Source organism: Patagioenas fasciata, chromosome 12 (genome assembly GCF_037038585.1).
Source record: "Patagioenas fasciata isolate bPatFas1 chromosome 12, bPatFas1.hap1, whole genome shotgun sequence".
Lineage (NCBI taxonomy): Eukaryota > Metazoa > Chordata > Aves > Columbiformes > Columbidae > Patagioenas > Patagioenas fasciata.
In genome coordinates, this window is record NC_092531.1 from 20,041,467 (window position 1) to 20,055,849 (window position 14,383).

General features: G+C 41.6%; 1 protein-coding gene across 14 annotated transcripts in view; it reads left to right on the top strand.

Moving 5' to 3' along the window:
* Window positions 1–14,383, top strand: part of AKAP13 (A-kinase anchoring protein 13) — a 215,210-nt gene that overhangs the window by 90,859 nt on the left and 109,968 nt on the right. For all 14 annotated transcript variants that reach the window (XM_071814007.1, XM_071814010.1, XM_071814015.1 and 11 more), the window contains one exon: window positions 8,792–8,975. In XM_071814007.1, coding sequence (XP_071670108.1) covers window positions 8,792–8,975 — 184 coding nt within the window. The remainder of the gene's footprint in view (window positions 1–8,791; window positions 8,976–14,383) is intronic.

The following is a 14,383-nucleotide window of genomic DNA, read 5'->3' on the forward strand; positions in this document are numbered from 1 at the left end:
GAAGTTAACAAAAACTTTGATTCAAAGTCTGAATTGCTGCTGATTCTGCAGGAAGGCTGAGATCCAGTTTCTCCTTTTTGACTTTGGTTATTCTTTGGAAAGCCAGCACTTTGGGAAATCGGGCCATAGGAATTACATTGTTTGCTCAGCATGCACTTGTGTGCCTTGAAGATGCGATGGTGTGGGGCTCTGAATGCTAATGGAGCTGTAGAGCATCCACTGCATCCACAGTGAAGAGGGGGAGCTCTGTTGCACTGAGCGTTTTGGCATCTTGTGGTGAGGTTTTTGTAGACAGAAGTGTAAGTGAATAAATATAATGGCATTAAATGCAGCTTTCATCCAGGAATATTGGTGCTGTATGTTTCCTTGCAGTGAGTCCTTTCATAAATAACTGAAAAAGGGCAGTTTATTGATGTTTTGGTCTGTTTCTCATCTTCTGATCAGCTTTTTTTCTAGAGGCAGATTTATTTGGTAGTGTTTTTCAGTGAGATAATTATACACAGGGAATTTGGAGGAATTTTTGTGATTGACGGGAAAGATTTGCATGCATAAGCATCGTTTTGGTCACAAAAATCTGTTTTGCTAGAGTGAGATGGAAGCGATGTCTCTGATTTATGATGGAGCACTAGATTAGAAAAACCTCTCTGGAAGAACGTAGCACCCCTGTAGTGGTGCGTGTGGGTTAATTTGTGTGCGGGAGAGAGAAAAAAACACAACAAAGATTGAAACTGTGAGAGCATTTAAACAACTACGTGTGTTCTGACCAGTGCCCCTCCAGTGGGACACCCCGTCCTGTACTGCGTCACTACCTATGAACAGCTATTCCAATTCATATTTCGGATTTTGCTAAATGTCACCACCAGCAACTTCAAGTAACCTTCTCAGAGGAGAAAATACTATAGAAATCAGAACAAAAGAAAATGTCAGATCCCTTCTTGAAAGATTTTTAGCACTGCATCGAAGCTGGCATGTCTCTATGGGCTCTTGTGGGATGGAAACAAAACGCTGCTGTTTAGCAAAACCTCTGAAGGCAGGAGCGAGCCGGGAGGCTCAGCCAGCTCCCCGAGCACCGCAGCTTGATGGGGAACTGCTGTTCAGAGAGGGCCGTTGCTGTCAAGCACATTTAAAAGTTGATTTTTCCAAGGGCTGAAGTAGCAGTCTAGCTTTTGCAGAACAGCAGTTAGGAAGGCATGGCCTTTCTGCAGGCAGAAGCTGTGTGGAAGCTCTGCCATCAAGCAGAAGCCTGTGCTGATTTTTGAGGAGGGGATTGCTGGATGTGGAAGCTTCTCCTTGTTTTTACCTGCACCCAAGCTGACCAGTCTTAGAGCGGAGGGTGGGGAGGTCGTGGCCGCACCCCAGAGGGCAGAGGAGCTGCTAAAAGTAACACCTGGCTCCGTCTGCTGCAGCTGTTTAACTGATCTCTCGTGTCAGTAGGTTTGTGCGGTGCAAAGTGCATGGTTAAGGTCCACACACCGCGAAGAAGGAGACATATAACACCTCACAGCATAACACTTCATGGCTTCCCAGGTACCAGCTGGCTGCTGGTCACATCATCAAAATGATCTTCAGTTGTTGGTATCCATCCATTACGTTATTGCAGCATCCCCCCTTCTGTCCCCCCGCCATTCCCTTTCCAACACTTTAGTAGGTTTGACTTTTTATTATGGAAAAGTGAAGGATGACTGTAGACAAAGCTATGTGAGAATCAGTTGCTTGCTTATATTTTGGTTACCAAATGAAGTTCTTCATTCTTTAAGAGTTTGCCATTGCTCAAGATTAAAGGTGTGGTACAGTCACATAGCCGAATTGTTAAGAGTACATCCTTTCAGCTGTGGGTTAGAAATACCTCCAAAATTATTTAAAACTGCTGCAGGACATTTGCAAACATTCCAGTGCCCTTTTTTATTTATTTGTATGTAACCTTAAGTTAGCTGTTGCCATTTGACAAGAGAAGTTTGTTCAGCTTCAGTAATCCTGGTAATCATAATATCTTACACACTAGGTTGTCTTTACATTTATTCTTCTATTATCTCTTTAGAGGCATCATTTTAATTAAAACAAAATGAAAGTAAAATGAACATTTCTTCCTGTATTTTCATCAAGGTGTTTTCAAAACCCAACTATGTTCATTTGCAGTATTCTCATTCACTTGATTCTGTTGTTCTGGAACAGCAAAAGGTTTTCTTTCTTGAAAAGAAACTGTCTGAAAATTAAAAGTGATGAGCAGCATTGATTAATCCTTACAGTAATATTATAGGTATTTGCTTAACATTGCTCAAACCCAACTATATATTAATATAGTAGAGCATAAAAGTCTAAAGTTGTTTGTGATTGCAAGTCCTTAGTTCTTCACCCAAAATCCATTAAAAAAAAAAAAAAAGTGGGTTTGTTTGGACCTCAGCAAGCTTTGAATGAACCCTTTGTGCCAAATTTAACACCAGACTATGTTTTTGTAGGACTGGGGCTTTGATGAGAAGCTTTTTGTTCAGCAGCCAGTGGTGTGGAGCGTGGTACCCAGCCTGGTCTGCCCACTGCCTGGCAGCAGCACTCAGGTGATGGAGAGCAGGGGCTGGACACCAGGAATCCCTGATGGGAAAAGCGAGCTCAAAAACCAGAATCCTCTCTCTTAAACTATTTTTCATCTTACAGCTTGTCCTGCTTGCTTTTCTGTGGGATTGTGACATTTGTTTGCCGAAATTTCTTGTTTCTGATTCTTTGCCCTTCTGGTTTGATCTTTATTTGACTTCAATAAGGTGTCTAGGTAACTTTTTATTTTTTATGGAATATTTTCCCTGTTAGTATTATATATAAATAAAAGCTATTCTCTCAAGCTTTTTCTCATGATGGCAACTCTCAAAAAGTATACTTAGGTTTCAGGGTATTTAATCAACATTATATTCCTGTGAAGAAGTAGCACAGTCAACCAACACCCACAGAGCTGACTGGAAAGCAGAGAAGAAGGGACCTGTCATGTTTTGGTCCTTTTTCTAGTAACCGTGGCCATGTTTTTGCTGTCTGGTTTGTTTGTAGGAGGTCGTACATAAGATTTCTGCAGTCCTCATCACTTCTGCCCTGTCTCTCTGCAGTGGGCGATTCCTGGGCCTTGCTCTTAATTATCTGCCTAGCTGCATGAACTCAAATGGCATTCGCAATTGCAGAATATCCATAATTAAGGATTACTCTTGTTACCATGGTATTCCAAACACAGCATTACTTTCAGGTGCTGTGTAATCATGTCCATCTTAATTATTGTAAGTGCACTGTAACTTTCCCAAGGACATAGTTGTTACTGCTGTCAAAAGTAGGGCTATGTACTGTTCTCAGTGGCATTTAAAGGTGGCTGTTTAAATGGAACAGATTGTTACACTTGGTATCTAGAAATCAAAATTTAGTTTATATTCTGAGGATGCATGCAATGTAAATATTGGATTGTGACTTTCTATTTTAAATGACTGAAGAAAAAATAAGCTAACTAGAAAGCCAGAGCAGAATTTTTGGAGGTATGAGTAATGATTATGGCCTGTTTATGTTCCAGAAAAAAAAAAAATAGGGAGGATCCAAGGCTCAGGTATGAAAAGCTTACAGAGCTTAATCCTTGAGCTAACTATGGGTAGCAAACAGATCACTTTCAAAATTCCTTTTAAATAATATTCTGACAAAGACTTTGAGGAAAAAGGAGTCTTTTACTTCTAGTGAGTAAAATGAAGTGATGAAACCCAGAGCTATGGTTACAGTTTCAGTGGTGTGAGCTTTCTGAGGAGCTGGTTAATGTTGGTTGGCATAGGGTTGCAGTGATCAGCCATGGTATGGAGCCATTCCCCCGGAGCGAAAGGAGCAGCGGTCCCTTTGATGAGCTGGGAGATAGCCACAATTAGGGGCAAACAACAAGGAGACCATCTCATCAGATAAAATACTTAATAGCTCCTTAGCTTTAGGAACGCAATTACTGACGTCTTGAATATGTACAGCTTCCCAGAAATGCTGCGGAATAAACATCTGTGTGCAGTAAGGGCTGCTTGAGAAATGAACAATCCCTGAGCTTGCCAGGTGGGAGGTGGGTAGAGACGGAGATGCTTCACTCTGGTTCAAAATGGTCCAAATGGATTTGGGTTAGGAGTTTAATAACTTTACTTACAAACCCAGTAGGATTTCAGTGTACAGTGTAACATCAGTGTCATCGTGATTAGAGAACGTTTATTTGGGTTTTTTTACAGGAAGGGAGAATGTCTGAAGAGAGAAAGTAACCAACAAAAAATTCCTGATTTTAAAGAAAAAAGAAAAAAGCCAAAAAACCAACCAACCAAACAAAAACACTTTAAAAAGCTTTCAGAAAGTGAAGGAAATTGATTATTAGGAGCTAACATTTTTTTTTTTTTTCCATGGGAGAAAGTTGCAAAATGTGCAACTGACAATGTTTTTCAGACATAAAGCTTTAATCTGTTCATCTGCTTCACTCTTTATAGTTTCTCATTGAACCCTTTCAGTGTAATAGTTACAAGTACGTTTTTCATTGGGTGTCATATCCTTTCCCAGTCTGCTGCTCAGCTTCCTCCTGCTCTCTGATAAAGGACTGTATGGTATAAATCAACATGATCTTTCCTGTGCCAACATGGCAAAACGATCTGTTCAGCTATAGTCCTCGATAAGTTGTAATAAATCTTTTCCATACCTAAATGTAATGCTCTCTGCAGTGGAAAATGGGAAGCAGAAAATAATTCTGGTTCAGACAGTGTCTGAAATGTGCTGCCCAGTCCTCAGCTGTACTTCTCAATCTGTGGCTGAGAAGTCATTGCCATGAGAAAGTTTCTCTGCCCTTTGATATTAGTGGGAATGGGGACGTGAAGATCCTTTGGTGCGCTTTGAAAACTTTCTTGTTTATAAGATTAAAAAAGAATTACCCACACATCTTTTTATTAACTGAAGTCGTAACACCAAACATAGCATCTTTGCCTTGACCTTTCTTCCGTAGTGTTGCCTTCCTCTAGGACCTCAGCATTGAGCGATAGCTTGTTGCTAGTTTTTGCTCCCTGTCTTTCTCAAGGATCAATCTGACCAGTGAATGTTTCCAGCAGAAGGAAGGAGAACAAGATTTTGAGGCCAGATTTGACGGTAGATTTCCAAATTGCTGAGTATATGTGAATTTGGGTGAGAACTAAGCAAAGGTCACCATCGCAGGAAGACTAGTGAGAGATGCTTCAAGCTACTCCAGTCCATGGTTGTCTCTCCCATGATGAGATGTCTCAGAGCATGGAGGATAAACTGAGCAATTAAGTATGGTTTACTCTGTATAAAGAGTGACTTTATTTTTTTTTTTAAAGGAGCAGTTTTAAAGGAACAGTTTCTGTGTACTCGGATATGTCATACCCACACTTTTTTTTTTCTTCATTGCATATTTCTTTTGTGCTAATAGCACCTTAAACCTTAATCCTGTACTGTTAGCAAAGTACATTTGACAATCTTCTATGGAAATTTTGTCCTTAGTTACCTGGGTAAACTGTCTGTTCGTGTGTCACAGCTGAAAAAAAAATACATAAAAATAATATATCTAAAGTCTTATGTTTTGCCAGCTGGATTAGAGTGCCCTGCCATTATGGGACAATAATCATATGTTTCAACTCTTGCCTATTACTAGGAAACGAGAAAGGAACAAAACAACCTTGGGCTTTCCAGTATCATGTGTCTTGTATTTCCACAGTTTCCTAATTACAAGAAGCTTTTTGTTGACATTCAAAGAAGGGACATTTTAAGATGAAGAGCTCGTGCTTGATACAGGGTAGGAGAAGGGTCTCTGGCTATTGCATGTTGAAGCTTTTGTTGTTCTTCCAGCCCTGGGATGGGCATTTTACACCATTACAAGACCTTGAAATCATTTACTGAATTTCCAACATTTTGTACTACAAGATTCACCCCTTCAGAGGTAGGAAGGCTGGAGCAATTTCTCCATCTTCCTCCCCTCTCCATCCAGCGACACTCCCGTACTTGACGCAGGCCAGCTCCCATCGTATTCTGAGCAACACCATACACCAACAGATGTATTTTTCATTACATATTAGTAATTAATCCAGCCCACAGATGGTACACGCCTTTTTAACTGTAGCCATGCAAGTTTTGCGCACTCCAGACCCTTCCGAAGCCATTGCCTGGGGCCCCTGCAGTTGTTGGATGTACAGTACTTTGTTTCTTTGCTGCCATCATCTGTGCCCATCTGTTAGGATGGCCTCGGGCCAGTTTATATGTCAGGCAGAGCCTTCCAAATGGGCGCTGGATAGTGAGCTTGTATGTTTAGTACGCTCCGGATGGCAACACGCCATGTCTTCTAGTACAGATCTTCTGTGCACGTCGTCGTTGCTCAAAGGCGTTGGGGCAAGGCCATGTTCAGTTCAGTTGTGTTTGTAGACACCTTCATCCAAATGCTGGAACTACTGTGTCCAATGATTTGATGATAAAGAAAATTGTTTTAAAATAATGGGAGAAAAGTGGGATTTTCAGAAGTTGCAGTTATATGAGCAGATTACGTCAGACGGTCATTTGGGATAGCTGGGAGGGGGCATTTCATTAATGGAAATATGAGGTGCAGAGGGGCACCCAGTTGGTCGGGGACAGGATGAGCATTTGCCTTCATGTTGCAGAACTTGCAGTTGATATGTATGTTTATTGGTGAACCATGAGGTGGTGGGCAGAAGATGCTTCTACCTCACTGTAATGCTCTCAGCTGAAGGAGGAGGAAGTATTTTGGTCCAGGGACCTGTGCTTATGCTTTGCATGGCTACACTGCTAAGTGTTGATGCAAGGCTGTCAGTTTTAGTTAGGAAGATATTTTTCCCTTCAACAAAGCAGCTGAAACAGGAGGTCCCATGTTAGAACAGATGTGATCAGACCAGTGCAACAGATTCTTTAATCAGATGCAGTCGTTTGCTCTAACAAAGTGCTTTTGTGCCTCCTACATGTCAGTAGGAAGAGTTGTACTGCTTCAATTGTGTTAGCTGACTCCACCAGTGTGCAGGTGATGTAGGAGCTTTGTGCAGATACAAGTTCATTGGGTGAAACCTTTGGCATCTGCCTTCACTCTGGATAGGTCCTACCTGTATTCATGCTTTCTCATTTTCCACCCTCATCAGTAACCTTTCCCTTATGTCAGTTTATATGATGTGTTATGCTTTGTTTTTCCTTAAATCCAAGGCTGACAACTGTTGATTAAATACCTCGTCACGTTGTTTATTTATAAATCATTACACTATAGCAGTTAATACCAAAATCTTTATCGTTACTCTCCCCCAGGCTGAGAATTTGTCCCTGAGTGAGCTCAGCTATTCCCTTTTTCTCTGATCAGCTGGAACCTCCATTCAGACACGCTCATGTATTCAGGACAGCATGGTTTTGCTTTACGGTAATCAAGAGGAGGCTGGGGGAAAGGTTTGGTTTGTAGCCCAGAGACCTAATTTGGAGTCGTTCGGAAGAGAAATGGTGCCAGAAAGCTTTTGGTTCTTGAATACAGATTAGTTCTTCAGGAACTGATCCAAAAAGTTGGGAAGAAAATGTGTGTCAGGCAGGGGAGAACTGCCCATTTTCCCTTTGTTTTTCATGGAAGGTCTTAACTGTGTCCCCTTAAGAAAGCAAGTAAGCAAGAAAAACAACAGCGCTTTAAATAAGTGATTTCTCTTGGGGCATGTTTCTTGAGGAAAAAAATAATTAAATCCTAAAACCATTATGTAGTTGCATTTTGAAACCTGCTGTATAGGTTTGGCTGGCAACCAAATTAATAACCCAATAAATCATTTTTATGATATTAAAGGTATTATACCAAGTGTGCTCGTGTGCATGGTTAACTGAGAGCCAGTTGGTGCTCTTTTGTTGTTATTGTTGCTGCCAGTCAATACTGAAATCCTTTGTTAATTAAAAGAACAAATTTTTAATTCTCGCAGTTTTTTTAACCCAAACGCTTTTGCCCTTCATACAGAAGTAGCAGACTTTGACCTGCAATACTGTATTTCACCACTGCATCTGGAGCTCATTTCTGGTTGAAGCTGTTGAGAGTGTTGTTCTAGGGCTGCAGCTTTTAGAGTAGGGGGATATTTTTCTGAGATGAAAGCTTAGGCTCAAGAGTGACTTTTACCAAATTAGGAGGTCACGGTTATTAAACATAAAAAGCAGCAGCGGAGATTGCTGCTTTATAAATGCTGCTACTCAGAATGATAGAGCTATTGTATTAAGCTGAGAAAAGCTTGTCTAAGGCATAATCAAACCAGGATAGCAAAATCTTCAGGTATTTGTCTACACGAGAGGTTAAACTGTTCTCTTTTATAACTGCTTTAGATTTGTGCTTCAAAAGTAATTGATTTTTTTTTAATGCCTTGGAACAAGCCGGTGTACCATTAAATAACAAAAATTGTTCCTAAAATCTGGTCCTGGGTGTGTGAGGAGCAGGCTTGGACATGGAGAAAAGCTCACCTGACCGTGCCAGGTTCTGTCTGTAAGTGCTGCAGCTTGGTGGTTGCTGTGGCTGTTTATGAAATGGTGCTTTTTCCACATTGACTTCTGTGGTCAGTGACACGCTGAGGGGTCCTGAGCAGTTCCAGTCCCACTGTGGCATGTCCATCACTTTAAAGCACTGGTGTCTCCCGGGTATTGGAAGCCAGTGTGTTTTTTGACAGGTTCCTCAATATGTGGGCTGCCAGCTCCATGCCAGCCGCTGCGTGTGGTGTTGCTGGGAGATGGGGCTGTGATATTCACCTTACCCACAGCCTACAAATTCCCATCTTTTAATTCTTTGGGTTTTTTTCTTTCTTCCTAGAGAACATCCCTCGGGAAACACTGATGCATTTTGCGGTGAGGCTGGGTCTGCTGCGGCTGACGTGGTTTCTGCTCCAGCAGCCGGGTGGAAGAGGAGCTCTCAGCATCCACAACAACGAAGGGGCAACGCCGGTGAGCTTGGCCTTGGAGAGGGGCTACCAGAAGCTGCACCAGCTTTTGACAGAGTAAGGATGATCTGATGGTTCCTCTGCTAGTTTTCCGTTCTGTATCATGCTTGCCTTTGCTGTACATTATCACTGAATAGTGTCTAAGAGCTGTACTCTACCTTTAAAGGCAATTTTTGCATAATTTTGCTTTTAACCTTCTTGCTAGCAATAGTGAGGCAGATCCTTAGAATTTGGGGGAAATCCATAAATATCGTTATGTTCTTCTTTTGTGTTGCACAGTGTTCTGCTTCCAGGTGTCTCTTAAAGCCCGAAGTGAGTCACTGTAATATCAACTAATTAAGACAAACCTTATGCAAATACAAGTGAAAAAGCTTTTCTTCAAACAAGCACAGTTGCCCAAAAGAGGGGAGCTGGCAGGCTTCCTGGTGGTAGCTGACGTTGTGTTCTTACTTTGTAGACTTGGAGTTTTTTGGTTAAACGAAATAATGAAAATTGTATTGAAATAAGGTAGCATCTTGTAAAGAATAGGTATCTTAGCAGTACAGGTAAAAAATTTAGGCAAGAATTAATATAAGTATTTAACAGCAGAAACTGTTCTCTTCTGAGTGGTTGTGAGAAGCAGCCAGACCTTACTCTTAGCATTTACTGCAGTGTTTAACAAGGAATCCCTCCGAAGACGACAAGTTATTTTTGAATAGCAAATGTTTGGAGATCTAGCTTAGAAAGCCAAGGCTAATAAAGACAAAGAGCTTAAATAAGTCCCGAGGGGGCTATTTGTAAAGGAGAAAAGATTTGGTCTGCATGCGTGTTATTCTGATGCCTGGTTCTCTTAAGCTTCATTATTAACTTTGTTTTTCCGAATTGAGTTTTCACATACTTGGGGTTTATGTTGAGTGACTCAATGTTGTGTTTAGGAGTCTGCTGTGTCGTCCACATTATCACGTAACATTTCTTCATTACGAATTGCACATTTTTTTGCTTTCTGTAGCTGTTGGGCAGAAAGGGCAAAAATACGATCTGTGTTGCTGGAGTGATTGCATTGAAGTTCGTCTTCGGAAATTCTGTCAACCACATGCAAAATAAGGGTGAAGGAGAAGGTGCAGGGTAGGGCAAGGGCTGTTCTTTAACCTTTTCTTTTGCTACCATTGGCTGGGATTAACACTGTCGTAATCTCTGAATTACTTTTTTCTCCATCGAGTTCAATGGTCACACTGTGAAAACACACAAGTCACTTGCAGACTGTCTTGTAAAACTGGAATGTGCAAATTCATCCTATAACTGCAGCAAAGTTATCCAGGGTGAGACTAACCATGTTCGCAGACTTTACATACTGTGAAGAAGCTTAAATTGGCCAAAACTTTAGAAAGCTTAAGTTGGCTAAAACTTGACTATAGAGCCCATTGCAGTTTGAATATGAGTAGAGCTGGTAATTTAAAAAGAAATGGGAAGTAAACAAAGCTATTCCAACAGCTGTTCATGTATTTGGTGTGGTATTTCACAACCAGTTCCAATACTGGAATGGCAATTCTCTCTCACTAGAAAAAGGAGAGTGCTTGGATTACCTGGCATTGCCCTGTGCCGTTCACTTTAACTGTTCCTGCTAATGTAAGCCCAGGGATTTCTCTGCTGACCTTTACAGTTCTTTACTAGCAAATTTAGTAACGTTACCATCATGATCCCAGATCCCATTCTTCTTATGATATCGTTAAACTGTTTGTTAAGGTTAGTTTTCCTTTTGGAGTGCTGGGTGGAAATATAATGTATAAACATCTGACAGCCATGCCACACATCCCATGACTATGGAAACCCTGCCGTCTCCATGAAGCCCCACAAACATAAATCTGTGGATGCTGGAAGTCGTGGACCCCTTTCTCAATGACTGGGATGGTGGCAAAGCACTGCGCTACAAGCACCGTGTGACACGGTGGCGTGACATGTGTTGAGGGTGGTGGCTGCAGAACCAACACATCCTGATTTCCCAGCAGAGATTTGTATTGTGCTTAGTGCTTTCTACAATGAGATGGGATTGAGGCTTGCAAATCCCTATTGCGAGGAGAAATATTGAGTTTCAAAATATAGAGAAGCAGCCAAATTCCGTGAATGGAGTACATATCATTTATGTGCTGTCAAAACACAATGGATTCGGTACCTCTTTTCTGCACGCTGCTTAAGCGCATGCTGTATAATCCATGCACGTAAATTTGGCACGCAACTCGTACCACTCAGCAAAATACAGAGCAGCAACGCATGTTAGTGAGAGCCCGTACAAAGGAGTCATTATTTTTACAAGTAATTAAACTGCACTTCGCCCAATAAATGAATGCAGTGTGTTTTGTGATGCATTATCCTTGGGGGCATTTTATTGTTCACTTACTTGGTAATTTGCAGGACCCTGCATTTTACAATTATTCTCCCAGCCAGGAGTGGGAAGGGGTGAAATTTTGCTGTAATTAGGATACAGTCATTAAAATGCAGACACAAAACCTCCTCCATTGTTGCAGTTTTGCTGGGGTTCAGCTGCAAAGCAGTTTGATTCAGCTGCAGTGTAAATATTTTTTGTCAAAAACTAATTACAGTGGTGACATTTTGAATTTCTGTTTATCAGCTGAGCTTTCCCTTTTCAACTGTTACAGTTCTTCATGTAAAAAAAAAATGAAAGATGCTTCCAGTTTAAATTTTGTGACCCTCGAAGTGTCCCTTTCTTTACTCTTGAGCTTGTGCACCGACTCTTGCATCCTCTGGCAGGAAGGGTGCGTGTGCTGCTTCTTTCCAGACCAAACTGAGGAGCTGTGATTGAGCACACGTAGATTGCTGAAGCTGGAGAGCGGGATGCTGATAACAGTGTTTATTCATCGGTTGTGTATCGTTCCTGAGGGTGCTTGTTTTATTTTTGAGATTAAAACTGTGCAGTGAACATTGTCCTGCGGTGCAAAACGAGTAGGATGGTGCATAAGGACAGGAGTTAGTTAGGGGGCTGCAGGGGGTGGGAATATAAGGATTTTCTCTAGGAACGTACTTGTTTGCTTGGTTAATAGGTTTATTTTTTAAAATACAAATTTAAATACAAATTTTAAATGCAGTTTAAGTAAATTACTTGCATGAAAAAGCTTTGGAAACTAGGCAGGTTGCATAGCTTTCTCTGAGTTTCGGCAATTTCTGAGTCTGGCAGGAGCAAATTCCAAAGCGAAGGGTCGTTCCTTGTAGCCTGTAACTTCCCTGTGTTCAAACTGGGCAGCACTGGTGCAGGGCACTGGGCTGCTCCGCTCGTGAGAGCAGAGGCAGCAGAGCGTATTAAACAGGGGGTGGTAAATGCCGTGTGAGTAACTTGGCCTCTGCAATAGGACGGCTGCAGTTTGCAGTAGTCGATGTTTCCCAGTGCAGTTCGGTGCGGTAACACAATCCGCCTGCCAGCTCCATGTTCTGCAGGGCTCTGTGAGGCAGGCGAGGAAAATGGCTCCAAGAAATAGCGAGTCTGGGGTTTCACAGGAGTCGGAAGTGCCGTTTTTGTAAAACGTCCAAACACTGATTTTATTTCTGATTGCATTTCTGCAGAGCAGAGTTCTGTGTAGTAACCCAGAAGTATCATGTTGTTTTGGTTTTCTTGTGTTTTCTGTGAAACCAAATGCTTGTTGTTCCCTCACATCTGAGAGCGATTTATGCCCCCTGAAAAGCGGGAGTAAGAGAAAAGTAAAGCAAATAAAATCACTCTTGCATTTTTCTATTCCCTGCAAAGGAGAAGTTTCAGAGTTGTAAGAGTCTCTGAGTTTTTTACTCTAATATTAGTTTTGATTCTGCTGGTTTCTATGCTTGCTTATTGCTATAAAGCAGTTCTGCACAGCTCTGGGATTGCTCTTCCTTCGCATCTCCAGGTGGCTCAGTGTGTGAAACTATAAGTCAGTACAAGACTATATTTCCAAAATTAAATTGGTTTAATTAACGTACATGAGGAATAACTCACTGGTAGCAGAAGGGTTTTAAGAACATTTTGCAATCCATGATTATCACTTGCTATTGTTCTGATTTTCCATAAGTAATTGGTGAAGTCTGTGTTCTCATCTCTGTGGTGCCTCTCAAATGAGGAAGCTTTTTCAATAAACTCTACTTTTATAATTGAATACACTTTTCTGAGACAGAGCTACAAGAGGATTTGCCTGGTATCTAATTTCCTTGTACTTTAGCAAGTCTTTTAAGTACATATTCTATTTCAGAAACATCCAGTCCATATTGAGCAGAGTGTTTAAGCATGGTCTTAAAGTTAAGCATTTATTTCAATGCCCTGCTGAATCGGGATGATGGTTAAAGATGGACAGTTTTCAGTGAATTTTGGTGTTAGGTTGTTCCATTAAATTCAGTCTTTTTGTAGGCAAAGAGCCATCTGTGGTGCAGATGCTTTCCGAAATCTCTAGTTTCTTGGGGCTGGAAACATGGGTTTAGCACCAGATTATGGAAGCTGTATGTAAACAGGGTGCTTATACTCCTGAGAATGTATAGGCTGACACCTCCCTCCCCTTTCCTGTCTACGCCTTTGCTTTTATTACAAGCTGGGGACTAAGTGTGCCAGGCTCTGAGTCTCCTCTTGTTTCTCCCAGTATTTGCTGAATGGGGAGCAGAACGGGACACAGCTGGGGACATGCCGGTGGCCAGAAGGTTGCCACCACAGTGGGCAGGTGATGATACACATATTTTAAATTTTTATTTCTGGCTAAGCAGAATCAACGGCTGAAGAATTTATTGAAGTAATGCTGATGTTATTCTCTCTGTTCTTCCACCACAAAACAAGCCACATCCTTTCGATGGCTATTCCGAATGCCAGGCAGTAGGTTTAGGGCATGGCTTGGAAAGGAGACCAGTTGACTTTGTAAGCGCTGACACAAGATTAACATTTGAAGGGGGATTCAAAGACTTTAGAAGAGCAAGGAGAGAGGACCTGGTGAGAGATGCATGTGTTAAGATAATGCTGTTTAGCTACGAAATGTGAGACAAACAGTGATCCAACAAGATCTGGTATTGTGGCTCTGTATTGCTAAACTTCAAGATTTTTGTTTGAAACACCGTTTTTCAGCTGATCATCCTGATTAGAAAGATGCTGAGTTGCTGTGTGTTTCTTCTGGTGGGTGGGGGGACAGGGGAACCAGGTGTGAACGTGATGGAGCAGGAAGAGTTGGTGTTTCTCTCTTTCCACCTACTCACCGCTGCATGCTCCAGCCTTCACTGGTTTCCTAGTGTGTTCCCACATCCCTGTGAAGACTTGTATTTTTATTTGGTGGCTCCCTCTTCTCCTTTGTTTTGTGCGTACCCATCCTTGAATACAGAATAGAGTGAAGCAGCTTTGTATGGTAGAAACAGCTTTTAAATATCTCTTATAACTCACTTGGAAATTGGAGGTCCTGAGAGATGGTGAGATGGTAAGATATGAGAAAAAAATGGTTCCCCCCCTGTAGCAATCCTGATGTGCAGTTGATCCC